General features: G+C 40.3%; 1 protein-coding gene across 1 annotated transcript in view; it reads left to right on the top strand.

Annotated features, from left to right (window-relative positions):
* Positions 1 to 27,901, top strand: part of DNAH11 (dynein axonemal heavy chain 11) — a 148,601-nt gene that overhangs the window by 4,375 nt on the left and 116,325 nt on the right. Inside the window, exons 3-20 of the mRNA XM_081883500.1 lie at positions 2,144 to 2,340; positions 3,099 to 3,288; positions 5,467 to 5,566; positions 7,768 to 7,979; positions 10,696 to 10,929; positions 12,392 to 12,559; positions 15,685 to 15,801; positions 19,831 to 19,968; positions 20,065 to 20,189; positions 21,128 to 21,323; positions 22,229 to 22,333; positions 22,673 to 23,068; positions 23,648 to 23,980; positions 24,115 to 24,369; positions 24,481 to 24,650; positions 25,146 to 25,368; positions 26,763 to 26,879; positions 26,992 to 27,078. Of these exons, the coding sequence (XP_081739626.1) occupies positions 2,144 to 2,340; positions 3,099 to 3,288; positions 5,467 to 5,566; positions 7,768 to 7,979; positions 10,696 to 10,929; positions 12,392 to 12,559; positions 15,685 to 15,801; positions 19,831 to 19,968; positions 20,065 to 20,189; positions 21,128 to 21,323; positions 22,229 to 22,333; positions 22,673 to 23,068; positions 23,648 to 23,980; positions 24,115 to 24,369; positions 24,481 to 24,650; positions 25,146 to 25,368; positions 26,763 to 26,879; positions 26,992 to 27,078 (3,363 nt within the window). The remainder of the gene's footprint in view (positions 1 to 2,143; positions 2,341 to 3,098; positions 3,289 to 5,466; positions 5,567 to 7,767; positions 7,980 to 10,695; positions 10,930 to 12,391; positions 12,560 to 15,684; positions 15,802 to 19,830; positions 19,969 to 20,064; positions 20,190 to 21,127; positions 21,324 to 22,228; positions 22,334 to 22,672; positions 23,069 to 23,647; positions 23,981 to 24,114; positions 24,370 to 24,480; positions 24,651 to 25,145; positions 25,369 to 26,762; positions 26,880 to 26,991; positions 27,079 to 27,901) is intronic.

The following is a 27,901-nucleotide window of genomic DNA, read 5'->3' as shown; positions in this document are numbered from 1 at the left end:
AAGGAAGAGAATGCAGACAGTAAGACCCGGTAGCTCACAAAAGCAAACAGAATTTCACACATCACACTGACCATTGTTTAAAACGAACTATGGTTTAATGTGAAAGACCATGTTGGTAGCATGGTGTATAAAATATCTTGCAGTTCTTCCCCCACCCTGCTGTGCTTCTGTACAATGTTATCATCTGAACTTGGTTTCATTGTTTGTTTTCCCCAAACAATCCTAGAGCAGTAACCAAGGTTTGTTCTTGGCTTACTGCTAGTAGTTTGCTTAAAGAAAATCATGAATGAGCCCATGCCGGGAAGATACAACAAGCCAGCCTCTGGTTTGTTTTGTCCGCAGCAGAAGGGGGAAGGAGTGATGTGATGACTTTTCAGCACTCTGCCCCAATGTGCTGCGCATTCACATTAAACCATAGTTTAAAACCATGCCTTGTTGACGACACAGGAACCAGGTCATTGATTAGGATTTCTGCTTCAGGGTTTATTCTGGGGGAAATCAAAATGTCATTAACGAAGACTTGGTTTTCTCATAATATGTTGTAGAGAGCATTGTCCCTGCATGCTTTCCACTTAAAATGGCAGGCCGGGGTAGATGTTAATGAGAACGGCTATTTGAGAGCAAATTTACTTGTTAAATAAGTGATCAGTCTGCTTTTGCACTATTGATTACTCTTAAAAGTTCCCTCTATCATATACAAAATTGGTGATAGCAAATGAAAAGGGATCCTTTAACCCCAGTTATGGAAACTTACACCTGGTGTCTCCTCTGTAGTTTTATATGTGGCAGGCAAGAACTTTTCTAATCCCCTAGGCTTTTCAACTAATTCTTAAATACTTTTTAGAAGCTGTGAGTTTTACTGTGCAGCTCAGCCTGTAGGCTTTAAGCGCTCTAGGTGTTTTGTTTTGTTTTATTATATTTTGTTTTATTATATTTTATTGTTTATAATTTTAATGTTCTGAACTGCCCTGGGATATACATTATGAAGAGTGGTATATAAAAGCTCTAAATAAATAAATAGTCTCCATGTTATTCCTTTATTGCAAGCAGATTGGACTACAGACTGGAATTAAAAGGGTGAAATGGGATTTAGCAAGCATTAAGTTTAACCAGCAAGTTTGCATTTAGCAAACATTATCACTATGGGAGATGTATAGCAACAAGCAAGTGTATGTGAATGTAGTGATTACAAATCATATGTATTGTGCCACTGTGGCTGTTTACTTAACTAATTTATTGCACAGAGATCAGCTGAGAATTTCACAACAGCAAAAATGCCTAGTCAAATATTTAATGTAAAGATCTTGCATTGCTCAACATGCTTTTGATTATTTCTTACTAGATACCTGACCAAAGTATTCATGCCATGCTGGGGTTTTTTATTTAAAAAAAATTCTTTATTTTAAAAAGACTCAAAAGTGTGAAGATAAGAGACAGAAATGCTAGCCATTTCACAATCAATCAAGGATCTTGGTTTTCCTCATTATCCTCATGCAAAAACCTGACACTTCCTAGAACATACTACAAAAAGTAAAACTTGGAGCAATTTGTATCTCTATCCCTAATTCCTTTTTAAAATATAATAAATTACTTGAGTCCATCTATTAGTTTCCAGCTATTCAACACTTGTGCATATTCCCCCTTACCATCATAGATAATGTTTCTACTAATTAGGTTTGATTTACTTGACATTCAAGTGTTCTTCCATGACCTAAAGTACAATTTTTTTGCCATTGTTTATATAAAGCCATGCCCAGTATAATCCAAAATGCAGCAGGATGGGCCTGAAAAAGAAAACATGTTGAGGCATGTCACTAAGAAACTGAAAGTGTTGCTAGTTTTGAAGCCTCTCTCCTCCTCCCCCCCCCCCGCCCCTATCTGCAATGCATTTATATTAGGCTTGGCATATTTCAAAAAGTAAAAACCAGGACAACTCCAAAGTTGTCAAGCTTTTTAAAGATAAAAACGCCAAAAGAAACATGATTGACTTGCCTAATACCCAGGACAAAGCGCCACATTTCAGAAATTCGCCCCGGACGTCAATTCCGCCTTTGAAACCCAGGGAACATACAGATGTATGGCAGCCATAGTTTATATGTTGTGTTTTTCCTCTATCCCACCACTGTTTTCTCACTTCTTTCAGGTTGTACTGCCCATTCTTTCCAATAAGAAAAATAATGAAACGTGGCCACATGTTGTTTCCCTGGACATGGAACGGCATGTAGAAATCATGAAAAATAAGGCATATGTTATGACTGGAGCTATGTCAGGAAGAACTCTCCTTCCCATTCCAACAGTTGCAAGAGAGACTGAGTTGCATGAGATATGTACTGAAAATAAGTAAGGAGACTCTCTCTCTCTCTCTCTCTCTCTCTCTCTGTGTGTGTGTGTGTGTGTGTGTTTACATCAAAAAAGAAATACATTTTGCTTCATGTTTGTTCAAGCAGAAGGTAAAACATTTTGGTTGAATCCTTAAAAATGCCAATAATATGTGAGGGGTGGGAGTCACCTGTCAATGTGAAATGTACAATACCAAACGGATGTATTGATTACTGCATTATATTTATTTAATTTTTTTAGAAAAGCACAAATTACTAAAGCCTATTTTACGCCAAAATTAATATGGTATAGCGATAATCAACATTAGATTTTATTTCACAGGAAAATAAGTTGTTGTTTTTTTAAAGGCAGATTTTATTAAACCATTAACAGCGATACCTTTTTAAAATGGCAAAATAAGAGTTTGAAACTGGATGGTCACAAAAACAATTTGGCTTACAATTTGGTTTGCCAAATCTGAACAAATTTGCCTGGTTGGACACTATTCATTTAGCATAGGGGTGAAATATGCTGGAAATGGGGTAGAACAGTTTTTAGTGTAAAACGGCACTTCCCAATGTAAAAGAGAGACTGTTCCAAGATGAAAAACAGGCAGAAAATGACACAAACCAAAAAATGTGATGGAAGGGTTTACAAAGCTAAGCAATATAAACTGATCTAAGCACAAAGTCAGGCAGGAATATAGAGTGGTTAACATGCACTGTAAAATGTCACTGAATTTAAGAATGTGGGAATCCTGCCATTTTCCTAACTTGCAGGCAAGACTCTTTCACAAGATCAGTACTGCATGCAATAGAATCAATGGTTATCAAGTGGTCGCATCAAATACAAGACACTGTGGGAAGGAATTCAGCTGAAACTCTTCTTCATGGCTTTCACTCAGATCCTCAGGTTGAGCTAAAGTTTTGGGAAGAAAGAAAGGATAATCTCTTGTGCATATATGACCAGGTAAGCAATTAGCAATTCATGATCATTGTTGTACTTTTATCTTTGTATATAACGTGAGTTAGAGCTAGTAGTTACAGTTACAGATAGGTAGCCGTGTTGGTCTGCCATAGTCAAAACAAAAAAATTCCTTCCAGTAGCACCTTAAAGACCAACTAAGTTAGTTCTTGGTATGAGCTTTCATGTGCATGCACACTTCTTCAGATACCAAATACAAGACACTGTGGTATCTGAAGAAGTGTGCATGCACACGAAAGCTCATACCAAGAACTAACTTAGTGGGTCTTTAAGGTGCTACTGGAAGGATTTTTTTTTTGTTTTAGCTAGTAGTTAGTAGTTTTTAACTTGTAGATACTGCCAAGCAAGCTGAAGTTTGTTGTCTGTGCTCTGGTAATCTCTAGGTTAGATTACTGCAACATGTTATATGTAGGGCTGCCTCTGAAGATGGAAATGTCAGCTGGTGCAGAATTCAGTGGCCAGGTTGCTCACAGGGGCAAGACGGTTTGAGCATATAATGACAATCTTGGCCTCACTGCACTTAGTTTCTGGACCCAATTCAAAGTGCTGGTTTTGACTTATAAAGTCTTATACAGTTCAGGCTGCAATACCTCAAGGACTGCCTCTCCCCATATGAACCGACCCAGACCCTGCAGTCATCATCTGAGAGCCTTCTTCAATGTGACCCCTCCACAAGAGGTCTGGAGGGTGACAGCATGAGAATGGGCCTTTTCTGTGGTGGCTCCCTGTTGTGGAATGCTCTCCTCAGGGTGGCTTGCCTGACAGTCATCTTCAGGCGCCAGGCCAAAGGCCTCTATAAGGAGGCCTTTGGCCTTTAAATATCTGTAGCCTTTAGAAGTGGGTGGGATTTTTTTAAAAAATGCATTTCTCTTTCTTCTTGGTTTTAATGTACCCATGTGGGGTTCATTGTCTGTTGGTTTGGTTGTAAGTCGCTTTGGGTTGCCCTGGGCAAGATAAAAGTGACTTACAAAGTGAATAACGGATAAATAAATTGTGACTACAACTTCCATTATCTTTGAGCGTTGTTCAGGCTGGGGCTGATGGGAGTTGGATTCTAGCAACATCTGCAGGGCTTCATATTCCATAAAAAAGGTAAAGGGACCCCTGACCATTAGGTCCAGTTGTTGCCGACTCTGGGGTTGCAGTGCTCATCTTGCTTTATTGGCCGAGGGAGCTGGTATACAGCTTCCAGGTCATGTGGCCAGCATGACTAAGCCGCTCCTGGCAAACCAGAGCAGCGCACGGAAATGCCATTTACCTTCCCGCCGGAGCGGTACCGATTTATCTACTTGCACTTTGACATGCTTTTGAACTGCTAGGTTGGCAGGAGCAGGGACCGAACAACAAGAGCTCACCCCGTTGCGGGGATTCGAACTGCCAACCTTCTGATCGGCAAGTCCTAGGCTCTGTGGTTTAATCCACAGCGCCACCCATGTCCCTTCATATTCCATACCCCTGCACTAAACTACAAGAGAATATTATATTAACCAAATACCTACAACTAGTCAGGTTTCCCAGGGATAATATTCCACACTTGGGGGGGGGGTGCACCACTGAGAAAGGGGAGGCCCCTAGAGGAAGACTGCTGATGGGCTTTAAAGAATGGCCGGGTTCATAAAGATGCAGATGGTCTGTCAGATACCTTGGTGTTAACTAAGCCATAGCAAAGTTTAAAAAAATGAATAAATACTAGTGACCCATGTTCTAAGGGACCAGTTCCACTTGAAACATATTTTGAACCAACTGAAGATGTTTCCAAGACTGCTCCACATGCAGTATATAGCAGAAATTAGTTTTGATTCTTACCTGGGAGTGGATACCTGTGGTAAAGATAACTCTGTCCAGGAGGGGATATAGCAAGTAGACCCATGTACTTGATCCTTATGTTAAAAAGGGGCTGTGGTAGTTGAGATTTGGTGCAATAAACTTTCAGCCCCAAGACTCAACATTTTAAATAATTTTCTGGCCATCACCTTCAAGGGTATGATTTGTTAGGATTGGAAATTAATTTTCAAATATATATCCAACGATTTGTGAAACCCTGCTGCTTGGTCTGTCCAAAGCTTGTTTATTTGAACACTGCCCACTGCATTTTGTGATAAAACGGATTCTTAAAACATACTGGATAGTTGCTGGAGATTCATTGTTCTGTTCTAATTCCAGCTTAAGAGTCCCATCGTTCAGAAAATGATTAGGATCTTAAAAGTGAAGATGAGCAGCTATTATCCCACTTTTCAAGACATTTACAAGGAAGTAGAAAATGGTAAATTTCTCTGAATGAAATGTGTATATATTCTGTATACATTTATGTGTGCATGTTATGGAATAATCCATAATACTTCCTGATGTATTGCTGCAAGCATTAATTAACTGCCTGCACTTTGGGACAGCCTTAGATGTCCTCATAATTTATATGTATAAAGTTTGGATATTTTTACTTCCATATAAAGCAAGATAAAATGTTTAAGCAATTAGATTAACACAGAGTGTTTTGTAAACATTATTTAGAGACTGTTCCATGCGGTAAAACTGTTACTAGGTAGTTTTACTTCTAACATAAAACAGTTAAAGTTTGTGTATTACCCAGTTGGTCATGTTTTACTATTTTGTTTGCATATTGATCAAATGAAATGTCAATGAAATCTCATAATGCTTGTTATTTTTATAGGGCACTTTATCTCAAATGTACAAAGAGTTTAGCAAGTGATTAAGCTTGCATGGTCCTTGCTAGGCGGGCGAATATTCTTTCTTTTACACTTTGGAGGAAAGTATCAAATTTTGTATTTGAAAGTTAATCTTGTTGTGTAAACAGCCACCAGGAGAAAGCATTCTCTTGCATGTTGGCCAAAATTCATTAAAGCAGCTAGAATTTCTTCACAGATTTTGGAAAGTGTTGGCCGTTAAAGGTGACACAGGAAAGCCGTGCTTCACTTTCATTTTTTGATGGGGCGTTTTTTTTTTAATCCCCTAGATCGGAATAGATTATCCCTTCCTTCCTAAACTGAGAGTAGCTGAAAGGAAACTTGGTAGTCTGTGATAACTAGTTTGGCATTCTAGTATTCTGTGATTGGTTGGTTCATGTGTTCAATAATTAGGTACACAGCCTGTTCTGGGAGAGGTTGCTCTCCCCCTAGCTCCCCCCTAGAGCCAGTGTGGTGTAGTGGTTAAGAGCAGGGGACTCGAAATCTGGTGAACTGGGTTTGATTCCCCGCTCCTCCGCATGCAGCTGCTGGGTGACCTTGGGCTAGTCACACTTCTTTGAAGTCTCTCAGCCCCACTCACCTCACAGAGTGTTTGTTGTGGGGGAGTGGAATATACTCAGAGTTGCAAAGTGATTTCATGCTCTTTATTCAGCTCATAGTGGTGAGGAGGAATGAATGAATGTCCCCTCAAAGTATCTGCTTTATATACATTATTTACACAATGGGCTGCACATGATGGGCTAATTCTGGAATTCTACTGTAAGCCAGTCAGGTTGTGGATTCACTTCTATCTGGAGCATGATTGGGTGGTTCCTGCCAACCAATCATACTGCTGCATTGTTCTAAGACCAATCAGACTGCTGCCTTTTGGATCCTATTGTTCTAGGACCAATCAAACTGCTGCAGTTTGGATCCTATTCAACTCAGTACATAACAGGGAAGGAAGGGAAAGGAGAATGTTAGCCACTTTGAGACTCCTTTGGGTAATGATAAAGGGGGATAATCAAATCCAAACTACTACTACTACTACTACTACTATTCTTCTTCTTCTTCTTCTTCTTCTTCTTCTTCTTCTTCTTCTTCTTCTTCTTCTTCTAAATAAACTTGTCACTGGAGTCTCTAGTGATTAGGAGTGCTTATGCCTAGCTTAGGCACTTTGTGGTTGAGCGGTGAGTGTATCCCCTTTTTTCCCACCATAAAAATGACTTCATATATGAAATAGGTGTTCCATTCTGATGCCCTATTAGGAATCTCAGCTAAAGCCACCATGACAAATGGCCGCTCAACCTCTCCTTAAAAACCTCCAGTGAAGAAGAGCCCACCACATTCCAAGGGAGTCTGTAATACTGTTGAACAGCTCTTACTGCCAGAAAGGTTCTTCCTGAGGTTGAGTTGGAATCTCTTTTCTTGAAATTTGAACCCATTGGTTCAGGCCCTGGCCTCTGGAGCAGGAGAAATTGTTCAAGAGTTCATGTGGAATGCTGCTGCCTCGTATGTGAGGTCAAGCTGAATGGTGGATGGGATGGTGAGGCTTGCTTTTCTACTTTGCAAAGAGGAATGTCACAGAAACAAAATGCGTGAATTGGAGTAAAGCATTCAAATTTATCCTAAACACCATGCTGCCACACTGTTGGGAGATTCAGCAGGCTTTATTGTAGGCACAGGGAGTGTTTTTTATGTCCTTTTTGTAGAAACTCTCAAAGTGTTTTTATCTCCGACTCACCGCCATTTACTATACTTGATTCTTTTTTCTTCTTCTCAGCACTCATTGAAGCCCAGGATATTGAGCTTTACCTGAGACCTCTGCAAAGACATATTCAGCATCTTCAAGATACAGAATTTCCAAAGATACATATTTTAATTCCCCCTTTGTTCCACACCATCTGTCTGATCTGGAGTCACTCCAAGTTTTACAATACTCCAGCAAGAATCATATCTCTGCTGCAGGAATTCTGCAATCTTCTCATTAGCCAGGTAGTTCAAGGTGTGAATAGAAAACTACATAAGCATGAAAAGCATAATCCTATAAATGCCTACTCAGGAGTAGTTTTATAGATTTCAGTGTGTCTTTCTCCCAGAGAAATGTGCATAGCATTTCAGCCTTAGTCAATAAGAGTCAATCAATACAGGAGAATTGTTTAGACAAGAGAGTATAAATTTATCTGGTGTTAGTTATTTTTTAGCTCCCATCTCCCAAAGTATTTATCGTGAATTTTCCAAAGTCCCAAGATAGTTTTTACAACTAAAGCTATATAACACACAAATAATTATAGTCATAAATTCTGCTATTTTATGTGATCTCTATTAAAAATACAATACACTGTTTGCCTGACAAAGAGGCGGCATTCTTTAAAGATCACATAGCTTTTTACAAACTGTTTTTCATGTTGTCAGCTGTTTACAACGTCCATTTTTAATATATTGTTAATGGAAATTGCTTATCAGATAGCAAAACTGTAATGGCAATATCTGCTAAGTTCAAGACCACAGGGGATTTATTACTGAACCGGTTTACTGCTAGGTTACTTCATAGTCTGACATCGATAAACTGCCCTAATTGTAAAAGAGGCAATTCCAATAACTTAACAGAACTCTTAACTCTGATCTGTAAACAAAATCTCTTGGTGCATCGACTGTTTCAGTGGATGCAGTTTTTCTGCATTTTCCGTGCCAGTACCCTAGCTTCTACCTCTCTTGGGTAAAGCAGCAAGCATAGGGACTATATAGATAGGGTGGTTGCAGAACTTAAACTCCAGATTGTGGGCAGCCTGGCCTCTGCTGGCAGAGACGCCATCAGAACAGAAAAGAGAATGTCTGTCTGTCAAGAAAGCCCATTGAGATGCATTGCACATGTGCAATATACAGTGAGGGGGGGGAAGTATTTGATCCCCTGCTAAATTTGCCTGTTTGCCCTCTGACAAAGAAATGACCAGTCCATAATTTTAATGGAAGGTTTATTGTAGCTGTGAGAGACAGAATAACAACAGGAAAAACCCCTCGCTGTGTTTGGAGGAGGAGGAATGCTGCCTATGACCCCAAGAACACCATCCCCACTGTCAAACATGGAGGGGAACATATTATGCTTTGGGGGTGTTTTTCTGCTAAGGGGACAGGACACCTTCACCGCATCAAAGGGACAATGGACAGGACCATTTATGGTCAAAACTTGGGTGAGCACCTCCTTCCCTCAGCCCAGGGCATTAAAAATGGGTCAAGGATGGGTATTCCAGCATGACAGTGTCCCAAAACACACAGCCAAGGCAACAAAAGAATGGTTCAAGAAGAAGCACAATAAGGTCCTGGAGTGGCCTAGCCAGTCTCCAGACCTTAAACCCATCAAAAATATGTGGAGGGAACTGAAGGTTCAAGTAGCTACACATCAGCCTCGAAATCTTACTGACTTGGGGAGGACCTGCAAAGAGGAGTGGGACAAAATACCTCCTGAGATGTGTGCAAACCTGGTGGCCACCTACAAGAAGCGTCTGACCTCTGTAATTGCCAACAAGGGTTTTGCCACCAAGTACTAAGTCATCTTTTGCAAAGGGATAAAATACCATATTTTTCGCCCTATAGGACGCACTTTTTCCCCTCCAAAAATGAAGGGGAAATGTGTGTGCGTCCTATGGGGCGAATGCAGGCTTTCGCTGAAGCCTGGAGAGCGAGGCTTGCTCTCCAGGCTTCAGGAAGCTCTGCGCAGCCCTCGGGAGCCCAGCGCGAAGTTGCGCTGGGCTCCCTACGGCTGCGCGGAGGTGCCTGCAGCCCTGGGCTTCGCGCAGCTCCGCGAAGTCGCGCCGGGCTCCCGACGGCTGCGCGGAGCTGCCTGCATTCCGAAGCCTGGGACCCGCTGAAGAGCGCACCCGGGCTTCGCACACCTCTCCGCAAGCCTGGGGAGACCGGAGCGACTTCGCCTCGGGCTTCCCCCGTGCCAGCCCCGCGGCTGTGGGGGAAAAATATTTTTTCCCCTTTATTTCCCCCCCCAAAAAACCTAGGTGCGTCCTATGGGGCGAAAAATACGGTACTTATTTCACTCATTATAATGCACATCGATCTCTGACTTTTGTCTTCTGGGTTTCTGGGGTTTTTCCTGTTGTTGTTCTGTCTCTCACAGCTGCAATAAACCTACCATTAAAATTATGGACTGGTCATTTCTTCATCAGAGGGCAAACGGGCAAATTTAGCAGGGGATCAAATACTTTTCCGCCCTCTCTGTACTTGACTGTCTTCATAGACCCCACTCTATCTGTCACAATCGTGGGTAGTTCACTAGTTAGAGCAGTCCCCCCTCCCAAAAAAAGCTGGTTGTTGGTTATGCTGTAAGCTAGTCATGGCACACACTGTGAAAAACTGTAGCAAGCCAATTATAATATGGTTGCGTGATTAACCTCCAATGAAATTCTGCTTGCCATGCAATACACTCGCAGTGAAAAGATGTTCACAGTTGAACTTATGTATGTAAGAAGCATATATCTACTACTTGGAGTAGACATGAAGGTTTTGAAAAAATGCAGAATTTGTTTGACTTTTTTTGCTAAGTGATGTCAACAGACTTCACCTTCATTTATATAGCTGTGTGTTGCTGCAAACATACTGTCTTTTAAAATACTGCAATGGCACTGCCTTCCTGCCAGTGGCTCTTAGTTTTCATTTATTGGTGGTACATTTAAAAAATGTTATTACTTCCTCTCTGTAGGCTATATCATACCTTTCACCAGAAGATATTATGAAAAGAGAAACGGAAGAAACTTTGGAACAAGTGCAAGAGGCTCTTCATACTTTAAGAAGTTTTAAGGATAACTTTTTTAGCCAAAGGGAAAAAATCGCAACCTATTTCGCTAATAACGAAGAGGTTAAACCATGGGATTTTCAGCCAAATATGGTCTTCCTTAGGTTCAATATGTTTCTAAACCGCTTGGAAAAAATAGAGGTATTTCTTACCAACTACTATCATATCTACCAATATTACAGTTAAGAGTAAACTACATAGGAAAACCTACTGCTTCTTCTTTTAAGTGTAGATGTTCCTTTACACACATTGGTAGTGCCATATTCGGAGAAATTAATGATTAGCTTTTAGTTTAGGATAGAATCAGTCTTCCCTGAAAGCTTTTTCAATTGGAACTTCACATTAAACTAATGGCAGAAAAGCAGTGTGCTCTTTGCAGTAATACTGTTCTGTTGTTTGCCCTGTTTATGTATACTTAGAAATGTATCTCACTGAATTAAATAGGGCTTGCTCTGGTTAGGTGTATATAAGACCTAGGCTTATTGAACTGAGGTTGCAGCCCTGCACACAAGGGGTGAAGGACCTCAGGCCTGGGGACCTAGGTCTGTCTGGCACTCAGGATTCTTCCCATGACACACTTCTTACCAGTCCTACTCTTGGACCCTTCTGAACTGCTTTCAGCTGGCTGGAATGTATCCTTGAACTTTTATGCTGTCATTTGCTTGCCCAGGTGGAGGATTTAAAGGTGTGTACCTGTAGAAAACTGACCTTTGCGTGCCTGGAATGTAAGATGTTGTACAATCACATCTGCTGCTCCACCCAATTTTGCCCCAGCCACTTTGGTTCCCCCTTGCCTGCCTCCCCCCACCAGCATACAACCCCTGGAATCTTGAGAATATGACCGTCTGGGCGAAGAAGGCTCTTGCCCCATGTTTACCAGAGAGTAAGTCCAACTAAAGTCAATGAGACTTACTTCTGATTAGACAGGGATAGAATTGCAGTGTGAACATAGATATGATGAATGTTCATAATTTATGTGGCCTAGGGAGATGCACTCAGCCAATGGCAAAGAAAGACACAAAATGGGTACCAAAGGTGATGTAGAAGGTCACTTTTGTTCTTAAAACCCCCCAACCCTGATGCATTTAGAGTTACAAAGCTCTTCCTCAATGTTTTTCTTCCCTCCCTTCAGTGCATGTTTTCTTTCTCTCTCTGCAAACCTATTGATGCTTCATATTTAAACTTGTTCACAGAGCAATCCTATGCACCATTTACATGGGGAAGGGAGTAGGGATGCCACTGCTGTATTGGTAGAAAGACCCCCATATTCTAGCGCAGAAGGGGAGGAGGAAAACACACAACCAGGAAGTCCAACCCCTCCCCCCCCAATAAATCACCTCTGCCGAACATTCTCCAAGAGTTTCTTTGTGGATAAACATCTTTGTGAAAGAAACCTCTGGTTTCTAGCTGTGGGGTTCTTTTCTTTCCCCACTTCACTTGGTAATAGCAAACGTACGTGTGTGTGTGTGTGTGTGTGTATGCAACATGCTTTTCATTCTAAGTTAAATGTGGAATGCAAGGTTGTAGAGCAACACACAAACACACAAAATCAATTTTTCATTGTGGCAGGAATTGTGGTTAATTATAACGTTTATTGTTCTAGGATATTTTTGTTACTACGCTTGAGTTCGAGAAGCTGGAGAAACTGGAGTTTGGTGGAATGAAGGGGAAAATTTTGAATGACCAAATCTGCAAGTTGAATGAAGAATTCATGAAGTCTTGCAACATTTTTAAAGAGCAGACATATGATCCCTTAGATTACAACAATGTGGTAATATAGCATTTTTCATATTTGCACTTGGGTGTTGTTGTTTTTAATCCTAAAGAAATTGCAAGACTATACAGTGGCAACGCATGTGCATCATGGTAAGCCCATAAGCCATTTCTTATCTTGCACAAGTGAATCGTACCTGGTTTGCTCCTCCCTACTAGCATTTAGAGGTGACATCCCATGATCCCTGACTTAGAGTTACATCCAGTTGTTGTAATCATTGTTTCTTTCACCGAAACAAGCCATGATAGGTCCAGGTTTGTTTCTGTCTCACCAATCATTGAGGTTTGGAGCAAAACTGACCACAATCCCACCAAAATGCTAAGCCAAGGATCGCGTTTTGTTTGCTCCTAGCTCTGTTGAGCAAACTTGGTGCAATTTGCACATGTATTATAATCCATGCTATATAGCTTGCCACAAGGATGGGGAACCTCAGTGCTGTGAGCCAAATGTAGCCCCTCATGGCTCTCTGGCCCTTGAGACTCTCCTCAGGCCCTGAGCCATGGTGCTCCCCTTAACAGCCTTTTATTTGCACTATCTGTCTTGGCCTGGCTGGAATGTGTCCTTGAATTCTGATGCTTCTTGCTTGCCTGGATGGAGAGGTAAATTTTGCATTTGTTTCTCCGACCACTTTTGCCTCTGGAACTATCTGTCATGGGTATATGACCTGCAGAAAGAAATACGACTCTTGGGAGAAAGGTCACCCACCTCTTTCTTACTGTGACGTGCAAACTTAGTGTCTGGAAAGGGAAGCACAACGCAGAGAAGAAATTAACAAATTTAAAGCCTGATCTAACAATGTTCTCAGTGAGAATAAATTGTTCAGACTTGAGGCATGTATTCAATTAAGCTTGAGGCTCTTAATCTCGGGGTTTTATGTTCGAGCCCCAGATTGGGCAAAAGATTCCTTTATTGCAAGTTTTGGACTAAATGACCCTCGTGGTCCTTTCTAACTCTACAACTCTATGACTCCATAAAAGTTTTCAGTAACTTTATGCTGCTGCTTCTTCCTCAAATGTGTGTCCTTGGTCATTTGAATGTCAGTTTTGATGGTAGGGTACCAAGTTTAAGCTCCTCATCCATATTTCATACTTTGAAATTTTTACTCTGTCTTCTATTAATGAATGTTTGAAATAGGTTTTGTATTGTACTTGAGCAATACCTGTTGATCTTATTTCACTGAATTCTGTTTAAAATTAATATATGGTTCCTTGGAAAACATCAAACACATTCACATGTTTTATGCCGCTCAGGACTGGTGTGCAATACAGAAAGTTTTCAAACAATTCTGGTTTGGAGCTGATTTACTTTTTAGCTGAATAGTTGCTCAAGCATATTATACAAGTGTGAAGGTGGCTGCAGATAAAAGAAACCTTCTTTATCTGTGCAGCTTCGATATTGACGAAATGAAAAAGTAAAGCTAAGAACTAACCAGTTATTCTTTTCTTGTCATCACTATACATTTGTTTTCATTCACATTATCAAGAACTGTTTGTCTTTGGGTTTTGGAATGAATAAACTAGGAAAAAGTGAAATAAGAATATTTATTTCCTTGTCAAGGGAACTGTTGTTGTTTCAAGTTGGGTTTGGGGCAGGAGAAAAGCATTCAGATTTATCACACCTGCATTTTGAAGCAATGCTGTTTGAGGAGGGAGCCGTATGAATTTTTTTTGAAGATGATTGCTTAGGTCATCTGATATTGTGGTGGTTCTCTCAGCAATTAAATCCATGGCAAATTAGCTACAGGTTTCAGGCAGAGAATCAAACCTAAATAGCTTGATCCTATATACATAGTGTTACGAGTTTGGCACGGTGGGGATGGGAAGTGGAGTAGGCTGCATGCCAGTAACCTTCTAATCTAAGTAAGGATTCAAATTCCTGGAATAGCCAGGCTAGCTTCCTGACAACACAACAAACCAGACCATGGCTTATTCCCAGCAGTGTCATGGGAGTTGCCCCCAATTTCAGCAGCATGCACTATGGTTTGATGGGATCTATGAACCAGGATATGTTTAAGGAAATAGCAATTCCAACCTACATTTTTGATTTGGTCTATTTTCCTAGATAACTCAGTTTTCAACAAAGAGTTGTGATCTGTGCTCCATGCCCTTCTTGCATGTGTGGAGTGTTTCAGGTGCAGCTATTTGAGTGCACTTGTGCATAGAGTTAGGCAACTAGCTCTAACTGAAGTAAAGGAGACTTGAACAGCCTTTGAGCCGGATTGCAGGCTCAGTCACTTGGAGACCAAACTAAACAATAGTTAACAATATTGCAGTGAAATATTTCATTGCGTTACATTCTATAATCACACAGAAATTACTGTTGTGATCAAAAGCACTTGGTTGCTGCTGCTGCTTTACAAAAAGCATATAGAATACTGAGGTTTTTCTAAAGTTACTGTTTATGTAGCAAAGTCTATATACAATAAATAAAACTGTGCTAAATGGCATCTAAGAGTTTGAGTCATTGCTTACTCTGTTGACGTAAACGGTAGTGTATTTGAACAGCAGGTATTGTTGGTTGGTACAGCACGATAAAGTAACAAAAAAAGAGAACTGCAAGGCTTGTTAAAACTTGCTAGAATACTAACTTGAGATAAGACAGGTGGGGACCGTTGTTAGTTGGCACCAATCCAGATTAATCTGCTTGGACACCGTCTAGCAAATGTTAAATCCCATAAAGTCCCATTGGGCATGGTCCTGGCCTTATTAATTATGAAGTATTTAAGATTTTGAGCTTTTCATTTGTGCTCTCTGGAGTGTTGATTGTGCTATCACTTCTGCAAATGGACCTAGTAAACAACTTTATCTGGCCTTTATCTGGAATTCACTACAGCTGTCATCCTATCCATGTTTGTTGGGGGATAATAAGACTAGCTGGTGGGGCTAGGATTTGGCTGGATGATAGGATAATTTACTTCAAGGAACTTCAGACAATGATTTTAAATCAGTTCCGTGGTAAAACAAATATACTTCACTGTACATTTCATAGTTATTCACTTCATCTTTGGCTTGAGTGGTCTCCATAAGTAGGCCCGGTTTTGTTGCTTATGTCCTACATCTCACAATACATTTTTAAAAAGATTGTCTTAAAAATCGAACTGGTTGTAAATTTGTATTCCACAGGAATTTGAAGAAGACTATGTGGATTTTAAACACAAGACTCTGGAGTTTGAAAGACGCCTTGGATCAATTTTTTGTGTGGGATTCCTTGATTGTTCAGGTTTGGAATCAGCACTTAAGGTCAGTTATGAAGGGCTTAACAATGAAAATGTTGCTTCAGTCTGTTGCCACTATTTAGAGCCATTACAGTAATTGCAATATCAGTTTGTGGGTGGAATGTGCAAGTTACTATGAAGGGTATAAAAATTCAGTGGGAAACTACCAGTATTTTAATACAGGGTGGGCAGTGCAATCTTTTATAGGTCTACTAAGAAGTAAGCCCTGCTGAATTCACTGGGACTAACTCACAGGTAAATGGGATTAGGATTAGAACCTCAATGTGTGATAACTTTGCATGCATTTTGGCCCATGAATTGTCATAAAGCCTATTTGTGAATATGTCAGTAGATATGCTTAATACTGACTAGGACCGAAAGAGTTGCTTTAGGAGAATCTTGTGTAATGTACATTGGGACTTTTTTACCTTTCGCTTTTGAACCTTATGAAACAGCTTTTTAATTTCAATTGACTATGCTGAGGTTTACCATTGCAGGGGTGTAGGAGGCAGCTGTTTGAGGAACCCAAATTTAAGTATTCACACCTGCTCTTGAGATTCAGGCAATACATCAACAATAATAAATTCAACTCACACGAGTTGAACTGAGAACTGAGATAATTTAGTAGCTCCCGTTTGATGCTTGGCATCTTGCATAATTTGGTCATCAGGCACTGCCAGACACTTTGTACTCTTCAAAAGAAAAGTAACCTTTTCTGGTATTGATTTTATATGTCAGAATTTTTTAAAGGCAAGCATGCACTATGTTTAGCTTATTTAGTCTATGGCTATAAGAAGAATAGTATTTGCAAACAGCATATTTAATGTTAACGTTAAGGCAGAAATTTGGTGTGGAGTGGTCAAAATATAGAGCTACTGCCTGTATTTAAATGCAACATAAGAAGGCAATTCTTGGAATATATATATATATATATATATATATATATATATATATATATATATATATATTTGCTTTCGTAGATTTTCACGGGTACAGGAATGCAGGTTTTGGTGTCCTCGGGTGTCTTCCCGTGTAAAAGTTGGGGTGTCTAGGCGACGTTTCGACGAGGTCTCACTCGTCATCTTCAGGCTGGTGCTTTCGGCTTCTTGTTACTGGAACAGAGCAGGATCTCAGTGTTTGAGTTCCTATAAATACTGTTGAGGGGGTGTGGTGTATAGCCTCCAATGTTCTGGGCAGAGAGGAAGTTCCCAGGCTAGTGTGCCTTTTCTTCTTTTGTTCCTTAATTACTTGAGGGATATCTTGAGTGATTTCTTGAGTGATATCCTGAGTACCACTTAGGTGGGTCATTAGGTGTGGATTAGTTGCTAAAGTCTTTGTGTCTTGACCTCTTGAACTTTTTGAAGAGTTTTTCTGAGAAGATGGCTGTACTGCACTTAGTTGTGCTCTGGCTTGGCTTCGTGTATAGGGGCGAGCTGTGGTTTTGTGGCCTGTGTCAGCCAGATCTGTGTAGGGATTGCAGGGGGGTGCAGCATCCGGAGGTGCCACCATGGTTTGGCTACTGGATGGTGTCTGTAATTTATCTGTGGAGAGGGTCTGGGTTTGGGTCTGGTGTGGTTGATTGGTGATGGCGTTCTGTGTGCCTCTGGATCTGGTGTCAGTTTTTGTGGGGAGGGCTAATTTCCAGATGTCTGGCAAGCGGGATGTGTCGTCACGCTTGTTCATGTTGTGAGGGTGTTTCTCTATCTCGATGGCTTCCATGATTATTCTCTTGTGGTGATGTTCCATGTTAAAGAGCAATTTGGAATCTGCAAAATTAAAAATACCCTGCAAAGTCTGCCCAGCCACGTACATTGGACAAACAAACAGACGAATAAATGCACGTATCGCAGAACACAAGAATGCCGTCAAAAAAGAAGAAAAAACTTCCTCTCTTCCAACACATGAAAGAAACAGGACACGAAATTAATTTTGCAGATTCCAAATTGCTCTTTAACATGGAACATCACCACAAGAGAATAATCATGGAAGCCATCGAGATAGAGAAACACCCTCACAACATGAACAAGCGTGACGACACATCCCGCTTGCCAGACATCTGGAAATTAGCCCTCCCCACAAAAACTGACACCAGATCCAGAGGCACACAGAACGCCATCACCAATCAACCACACCAGACCCAAACCCAGACCCTCTCCACAGATAAATTACAGACACCATCCAGTAGCCAAACCATGGTGGCACCTCCGGATGCTGCACCCCCCTGCAATCCCTACACAGATCTGGCTGACACAGGCCACAAAACCACAGCTCGCCCCTATACACGAAGCCAAGCCAGAGCACAACTAAGTGCAGTACAGCCATCTTCTCAGAAAAACTCTTCAAAAAGTTCAAGAGGTCAAGACACAAAGACTTTAGCAACTAATCCACACCTAATGACCCACCTAAGTGGTACTCAGGATATCACTCAAGAAATCACTCAAGATATCCCTCAAGTAATTAAGGAACAAAAGAAGAAAAGGCACACTAGCCTGGGAACTTCCTCTCTGCCCAGAACATTGGAGGCTATACACCACACCCCCTCAACAGTATTTATAGGAACTCAAACACTGAGATCCTGCTCTGTTCCAGTAACAAGAAGCCGAAAGCACCAGCCTGAAGATGACGAGTGAGACCTCGTCGAAACGTCGCCTAGACACCCCAACTTTTACACGGGAAGACACCCGAGGACACCAAAACCTGCATATATATATATATATATATATATATATCTGCTTCCCTTTCTCACTAAAACATGCTTTCACTTGAAATAACTATTATGTATAATTGTAATTACCAAACTTTTCTGTGTATATGACAAGTTTATTTTCTTTTAAAATTTTGCTTAAAAGTGGGGGTCGTCTTATACATGGGTAGTGCATAGGGTGAACGTTTGATTGGCAGCTGCCACGGCTATCAGTGGCTATTGGGCATGTTATTTGTTGCTGCGTCAATGGCTGGTGTTGATTGGTTGTTGCTGCAGCAATTGGGCAGGCGATTGGCAGCTTCTCCCTGTGAGGGGACAGACAGGAGGCGGATTTTGCGATGCGTGTGGGTGGGCGATTTTCAGCAATTCCCCCTAAAAAAGGTAAACAACCCTGGTTAACCCCCCCCCCCAAAAGCTTGACAACTCTGTACCATCTCCCCCCATTATCTTAAATCCGAGTCCCAAAAAATAGGGGGCATCTTATACATGGAGGCATCTAATACACGGGAAACTAAGGTATTTTGTACAGTACTTTTTAGTAGCAGCTGCAGTCAGTTAATATTCACATTGGGCCAGCTGGAGTAGAACTTTCTAGATAATAAACTATAGTTTGTTATGCCAGGAACATGCGTCGGACCAAAATAGCTCTCCCTCTCCTCTCCCTCTTGCATGCTACCTTGGTGCTTTCATCAACCACAGTATCACATTACATCCTAAATGAAGAACTGTTGTTTGAATGTTACTTTGTTAATGAGTTCCTGATTAGTAAACCACAGTTCCCTATTTTGGACATACTGAGAAACTGTCTTAAGGGGACCAGAATAAAAGTGAAAAAGCTGATGTGCACGGGGGGGGGGGGGGACAAGGTGGGAGCTTGAAGGTCCGGTGCTTGCTTAAGCAAGGAATGTGACCTCTCAAGCTGCCCGTTGTGTGTAGTTTCAATTCTGCCACTTCTAAATTTCTGTGCTTGGTTATCTGGAAATAGAATTAAATTCTGTATAAAGTCTCCATTTATTTATTTTTAAGTACCAAACTAACCCATATTTCCAGAAACATCAACACAATTCTGAATCTGTACAAATTAACCAAATTGCATATATTCCCTTTTCTTCCATTGCTGATAATAGGTATGTATGCTTATTGTTTTTTTCTGACCAACTTATTATCTCTGGTTAAATAGGAAAAGGCAATTAAAGCAATAACCAGATCTTTAGCACTTTTGTGACATGCAGATTTTGCTCCAAATTTTCTTTAATTCTTGTAGTTTGGTTTATTATAATGCCTCTTTCTGCATTGAGAAAATTGGATTTGTGTAACTGGGAAATCTGACACTGTCTTTTATTTATATAGCTTCTAGTGATTTTGGGATATTTTCTGGATAAGCCTGTTATTGCAGACATTTTTAGCAAAAATTACAAAATTTTACTACAGATGTTTGATGAAGAGTTGGATAATTGCAAACACTTCTATGATGAGCACATTAAGCAGGTACATGACACCCTAAGTGCAAAATGTTCCATGTTCAATTTCCTCAATCGCTTTATTCAGAATAACTTATCTGGGGCTTTTTTTTTACCACCACAGGTGGAAGCGGGGAATGAAATAATAAATAAAAACATGCCATTTACATCAGGTAACCTTAAATGGTCCCAAGAAATTAAAGCTCGCATACAGTCATTCTGGTCAAAATTATCATTTGTTTCATATCCGTAAGTATATCTCTTTGGGATTGGAAATTGTTCATGAAAAATAGTCAGACTATCGCTTGATTGCTTTCAAGTTTTCTGCTTCCATATCAAATAGTTTCCTAGAATGAATACATGATCGCATAAATTTACAGCACAATCCTGTATGTGTCTCACTCCATATATGCTGGCAACCTTAGTCCATATTTGTACACTTTATAACAAAAAAGGAAAAGCAGGGGGAAGAGACTATTTTCTATATGGGGCAGCCATTCCCAGCTTGTTTCTGGCCTTGGCCGTCTGTCTCACTAGTTGCCTTTTCCCAACACATCATAGACAGAACTGTTGAGAGAAGCCCTTGACCTAGCAAAGAGGCCGAGGGAGGCTGTCCCCACCAGCTATCACTTGTGTACGTGTGTTGCTTTGTTCACAAGATGCACGTTGTTGGTGCATATTGATGCATTGTTTGGACAGCAAGCAGGCACTAGGAAAAGAAATGAGGGAGAAGTGATGAGATGTTTGAAGGTACACACCTTTGTGTGTGCCACAAAGCGTAATCCACTAAGCTCACAAGCTGGAGGGTGCTGTCCTATTGCCAGTTTTCAACTGCAGGTTTGCTTTGTTTCAGTCAGCAAAATGTCCTAGCATACCTCAGGGTGCTTCCAGATGACCTGCTTTATTGAGCAGTTATCCTAACTTGTTTTAGGGAGATTAGGTGATGTTGGCTAGTCATTCTGAGTTGTTTGCGGGGGAGGTTTGATGATGTGTCAAAGCAAGTGTTATCCCACATTGTACATCGTCTCATCATTTCCCTCATATTAGAGGTCTGATATTTTGAGGGAATATGATTGTTGCACAAGACCCTCACACGGCCTCATTCCATGGATGTGGCCACACATCCATTCATATTTCCACCGCTTGTGGGCATCTTTCTAGTATAAAACAATGTCTTCTTTTTTTAGAATCTTAGAAAGCACAGAGGGTGCTTTAATCTATCAGAAATACATAGAGATGCTGACCTTGCTTGACCAGAATGAAGATCAGATCTATTGTAACTGGAAATCCAAGGTGGATGAAGTTTGCCAGTTCAATTTAGATCAACCCCTCATTAAGCGCAGTGATAAAGATGGTCTCCTTAGTGTGAATTTTGATCCTAAGGTACAGTGCAAGCACTTTTGTTGTCTCTGTAAATGAATCTACTAAGTATCTTAACACAATAAACAATGGGAAAATCTCAGTAAGAATGCATGTGAATAACCGGGCACATTGACTCAAGAAGTAAGTTCTATTGAACTCCCAGGTAAGTGTGCCTGTGATTGCAGCCTGAGTCCTTAATAATTGAATTTGTTGTTATTAAGAAAAAAGTACATGGATCCTACATATAATGTTGAGTTGATTGTTTTTGATTTAATTGATGAGCCTTGGGGTCCCTCTGCAATTCTGATTCATCCCTGCATGGGCTTGAACCGCTAACCTCCTAGATAACAGGCAGATGCACTGACCCATTGCTCCATGGGGCTTCCACACATGACTTAACAGCAGGATTTACTTCAAGTATGGGAAACTCTGGTCCTCCAGATGTTACTGAACTACCACTCTCTTCATCCATGGTGACTGGCAATGCCTACAAGTTCCAATGGAATTGTACTTCAGCAGCATTTGGTGGGCTTGAAGTTCCCCATTCATCATCTACAGTGGTACCTTGGTTCTCAAACTCAATCCGTTCTGGAAGTCCGTTCAATTTCCAAAACGTTCGAAAACCAAGACGCGGCTTCTGATTGGCTGATTGGCCCTGGAAACAATGCCAACAGCCAAAACGGACGTTTGTCTTCCGAAAAACGTTCAAAAACCAGAACCCTTACTTCCAGGTTTGCGGTGTTTGGGAGCCGATTTGTTCGTCAACTAACCCGTTTGGGAACCAAGGTACCACTGTACTTGGTTACATTGTAATCAAGGATTCCCCCCCCCCCTCAGAAGTGCTTCCTTCTGTGAAACTAGAATCTTAGAAAGTGTCGATCCTTAACTACCTTGTGAAAGATTATATTGTGTATTGTTCTTTGCAGCTGGTGGCTATTTTAAGAGATGTGAAATATTTCTTGTTTTTGGATCGATTCGATATTCCACATTCAGCACTGGAGTTATACAAGAAAAGGGGGACATTTGCTAAGGTATGTGTTTTTAAGAACCTTCAGTTTGGCCTGAGTGTGTATTCTGCAGATTCTCCTTAGTACAGATGACATTTTCTTCCTCACAATCAAATGTAAACTGAAAAGCCTGGACAATTCAACTTTAAACACTCCAGAGGGCCTTCTCAGCAAAGGCATTCTGGTTATGGAAGTCTAGCTGGAGCCTCCATTCTATGAATCTAGTTAGTCAGGTGGTTGACCCACATGTCTAAGTGACCCATGATTTGGGGACATTTGGATTTGAGCTAATTGTTAGGTTGGGGTCATAGTGTTTTCATGGTAGAGATCTGAACATTCTGTTGTTGTTTTCTACACAAACAGTATATAGGGAACCTTGAACTCGTGGTCCAGTGGTATAACAAGGTTAAACAGACTGTTTTGGAAGTAGAATACCCTCTCATCGAAAGTGAACTGAGGACCATTGATGATCAGCTAATGGAAGCAGAAGAAATATTCACATGGCAGGAAGAGAACTGCTGGGAGTACATTGAGTTTGTGAAAGCTATGGTTCATGATTTAGAGCAGAGACTTCAAAGGTCAAAGGACAATATTAAGGCCATTCAGGAAATTATGAAGCATTGGATGGAGCATCCCCTCTTTTCTAGAAAGGACAATAGAAAAGATGCTTTGTTGAACTTGGAAGACAAAGAAGATAGACTTACTAAGAGATTCATGCTATTCCAAGAAGATGGCTGCAAGATTCACAGGCTTACAGAGGTAATATCTGGAACAAGTCACCATGATAATGAGACGAGTATGAAATTTGATACAGTGGTACCTCGGGTTACTTACACTTCAGGTTACATACGCTTCAGGTTACAGACACTGCTAACCCAGAAATAGTACCTCGGGTTAAGTACTTTGCTTCAGGATGAGAACAGAAATCGTGCTCCGGTGGTGCAGCAGCGGCAGGAGGCTCCATTAGCTAAAGTGGTGCTTCAGGTTAAGAACAGTTTCAGGTTAAGAACAGACCTCCGGAACAAATTAAGTACTTAACCTGAGGTACCACTGTATATGCAACATGCACACACATCTCTGCAAAATATATATTCAAGTACAGATGTTAACTGATAGTAATAAAATGGTGTTTTAATATTTCAGATCCTTTAACATGCACACTATTATCAAATTCATTTATAAACACATTTTGGTGCTGATTTTCTACACATATAAGTAGCTTTAATTCCCCACGTGGATCTGATAGTTACCTAGTTATTTTTTTAAAAAAATTAATAAATTGAAATTTGTCTCAACAGTAGAATTGAAAGTGCCTGTTTTGGGATGTGTGTTTTTTAGGAAAACTCCATGCTCTTTAAAGCAGACCTGGATTCAGATTACTGGAAAATTTACCTGGAGTTCATTGACGACATCATAATTGATGGCCTTTTTAATGCCATAATGCACAATTTAAATTTCTTCTTGGAAAACACAGAGAAAACATTGAAGCCAGCTCCGTTATTCCAGCTTCAAATGATCCTAAGTGTCCCAGAAATTGAATTCAAACCTTCACTGGACAAGGAAGCTGCTGATGGCTTTTATGATTTAATAGATGAACTTTTAAGCAACGTTTTCAAAATATCTGCCCAAGTGAAGAGAGTGGCAAAACATTTGGGAATACAACATTACCAGGTAATTCTTTTTTCCCCAAAGTAGAAGAAAGATACAATGCACTGATTAAAACAATATATGTGTTGTTCACATATAGAGGAACAGTAGTACAGTCATTGAAATAACTCCCCTCCCCTTTGTTTTTTTGGCTTTAGAATGACATGGACAGCATCCCAGAGCTGTCTGAGACCAGGCAAAGAGTTATGGAGAGAGTGGCAGATGTTATAACCAAAACTGTGGACTTCAAAAACTCTCTTGAAACTTACGCGTATCTATGGGTGGATGACCGATCAGAATTTATGAAACAATTTCTGTTCTACAGTCGCGTGCTGAATCCCGAAGAAACAGAAACCCGTGCTGACACTGGCATCCCTGATCAATGTCCAATAACTGAGCAATTCAAAGAGCAGGCAAGCAAGTGGAATACCTGCATGTATTTATATATTCAGAGTCCCTTTCAGCTTTTTTTTTTTTTAAAAAATCAATCTTTTATCCTTTTAATACGTACTTATCTGTTGTAGATTGACATCTATGAGAATCTTTACATTCAAATGATAAAATTTGAAGACTTCAGGATATTTGAAGGCTGGCTTAAATTGGACATGAAACCTTTCAAAATTAGTTTGCTAAATATTATTAAGAAGTGGAGCTGGATGTTCAAGGAATACCTTTTAAGATTTGTCATTGACAGGTACGAATTGTATTTTTTTGGGTAAAATAATAGTTCTGATTTATTGATCTGTTCTTCTCTTTTATTCAAAAGTGACAAGTTGAGACCTTTGAAAATTCCCAGGGGAGCAGTAGAAATGAGGTCAGAGGAACAGCACTCACCCCAAACCCACTTTTCCCGTGACAGGAACAGAGGAAGCTGCCTTATGTTGAGTTAGAACAGTAGTCCATTTAACTCAGTACCGTGTACACTGGCTGGCAGTAATTCTGCAGGAATTTTTCCTAGCCCAGCCTAGGAGCAGATACTGAGAAGGATAAAAGAAGCAAAAGAGACCTATTCCTCTGTCACTCTCCATTGCTTTCCAGTAAGGACAGCGTAAACCTAGCTGTTTCCAAGTAAATTTGAAATCATAGTCTAAACAGCAGCAGTCCAATGGTTATCGTTCTCAGTGCTCATTCACTGTGTACATATATCAGAAAAAGCTTCTAGTATTGAAAATCCTCTTTTCCCCCACAGCCTTGCTGACCTAGAAGAATTCATTAAAATGACTGATGTTGGGCTCCAAAAAGAGCTAAAGGAAGGAGATTATGATGGACTCATAGATGTTATGGTTCACCTCCTGGCTGTGAGAAACAGACAGGCAGCTACTGATGAACTTTTTGAGCCTTTAAAAGATACAATTATGCTTTTGGAAAGCTATGGACAGAAGATGCCAGATCACATTTATGTTCAAGTAGAGGTACTGTACATTCAGGAATGTAATATTCCATAATTCTATCTGTCTGCGAAGATCATCACTGAACAACCATCTCTTTTCCAGAAAAGAAATAATTATAATGAAACTTTCTCTTCACTCCACATTGCTCCCTCCAGTATTAAGAGGTCAAGGGTGTGTTATACATGTGTGTACACACACATACACATGATTTTTTTCCTGTACACTAAAGGTTACTAAAATGAATGGAAACTGCACAACAGCTCTTTTGTTTCTCGTTCATTTCGGTAGGGCTTGGTATGGAGAACATCACGGCAGACACTGTCTATTCTTCCTCCCAAGTTTTTGCATTTTTTTGCATTGTGTAAATAAGTGTGGTGACAAGAATGAAAAACAAAACTGAAGGCGTTGAACTTAAATTAGGCTACTGTGTACTAATTTATGCAGGGTGAGTCTTTTAAAAGAGGCACCGTGGAACATGTGTACTCTGTATCCACAGGGCCTCTTTTAAAGGACTCACCCTGTATCTGATTCCAACTACAAGGGTAGGAGCTTTTGGGTTTTTTTGTAGCTAAATTCTGGTTCAGACAACTTGGCGACCTAAGAGAGCTGGTTCAGATGCAGAAACAGGTGACATGTATCTGGAAGAAAGTTGGAATTGATCACTGAAATATATGAAAAGAATAAAATATACTGGTCAAGAGTTAAAGAGCTATATAACTAGTTATTTTGGGAACACAAATCCACAAATCCAGTGACTCTGGATTTCTGTTTTCTCAGTCAACAGCTCCAGGATTTTACATCAGTGACTTACGAGACTTCTAAAGAATATAGTGTTTGGGTCTTTCCCTTTTCCTACGGCTACAGAGATAAGTTGACATTTTTGGCAAAAACCACCCATCTTTGCCAGTTATGCATTGAGAAGTGTCATGAACTGGTTTTCACTTGTGTTGAAAAGTTGAGAGTGGCATTAATTGCAGTTGAATTTGAGCCAGGCAGTTTTATATATATATACCCACCATCCTAAATAGAGAGCCAGTGTGGTGTAGTAGTTAAGAGCGGTGGACTCATAATCTGGTGAACCGGGTTTGCTTCCTCCACATGCATCTGCTGGGTGACCTTGGGCTAGTCACACTTCTTTGAAGTCTCTCAGCCTCACTCACCTCACAGAGTGTTTGTTGTGGGGGAGGAAGGGAAAGGAGAATGTTAGCCGCTTTGAGACTCCTTAGGGTAGTGATAAAGTGGGATATCAAATCCAAACTACTACTACTAAATAGTTGTGGGGAAGTATCCTAGCTCTTCCAAAGTGACTCATGAAAGAACAGCTCTTACAGTTTGCAGAATGTGCCTGACAAAACTGTCCTGCAGTATGAAGTATCCAGAAACTCTCACAACATCAATTTGTCTTTGTTCTTCAGGAACTGCCTGAAAGATGGAATGCCACCAAAAAACTCGCAGTATCTATAAAGCATGAAGTGGCCCCTCTCCTGACTTCTGAGGTTACCCTTTTCAGAAAGAAATGTGCTGCTTTTGATGTAAGCTAAAAGGATGTGTGTGTGTTTTAGAATTTGTGTGTGTGTGTACACATGGTGTTTTTATGAGGACAAGATTGTTCACAAAATTTATTGCCTGCGTTTCTTTCATCAGGGGAAGCAGATAGGATTCAGAGAGAGATTTAGAGTGTATGCTCCCTTTCGCTTTGATGCCCAAAGCCCATATGCTCTTCTTGATAAGGTAATGGAGAAATCTCAGAGGCACATGCTATGCTGGTAATCGTTCATTATAAAACGGAGGTCTCTATTTACATATTGTACAATTTGTATTTGACATGTTTTTGTGTGAGCGAAGCTTGACATTTAAGTGCTGTATTTAACGTGCGCACTTGTTTTCTTTTAGAGCAGCCTTAACATTTTAGAAAACAGCACATGCACATTTTAAAAATGCTCACAGATTTTGAAAAATAGCTCAGTAACATTTGTGTCGAATGAAATGTTGTTTTCCTCCACTTGATATTTGTATGCAGTTCACAGACGATAGCTGCAGTCTTGAACTATTAAAAAGAACAAAAGTTTTCTATGTCTAGGTGGATGAAGAGAGCATGCTATCAATTGATGCCTGAGAAGGGCTTGGGCAAAGCTGTGTTGGGTGGGTTTGTGCTTCCTGTCTGTGGAACAAAGAGTTTGTAACCAATTTATATTTAAGTGATCAACATAATAAAATAAAAATAGGCATTTTAAAAAAACTAGTACTGCTACAAGCCTACCTGCTATTGAATATAGTGCATGTATGCTCAAATCTTTGGTGTTTGTACGTGCCATTGTATGGATGCAAATGTACAAATCATGAGAAGGAGAGGTTCATGTGATAGAAATCAGTGCTACTGAAGTGAGTGTGATTTATGCTAGCTGAAGAATTGGTCCATAAATGAACCTTGTCTGTCTTTTGGAATATCGAAAATGAAAATGAAACATGCGCTATTCCTACAAGAAGTCCTGTAAAACCCACATGTGTAGGTCCTTTTGTCTGTTATCCTGATTGGATTTTAACCAAACTTAAC

The sequence above is a fragment of the Podarcis melisellensis genome (assembly GCF_964234715.1).
Source record: "Podarcis melisellensis genome assembly, chromosome: 12".
Taxonomy (NCBI): Eukaryota; Metazoa; Chordata; class Lepidosauria; order Squamata; family Lacertidae; genus Podarcis; species Podarcis melisellensis.
This window is presented reverse-complemented; position numbering and strand designations above follow the sequence as displayed.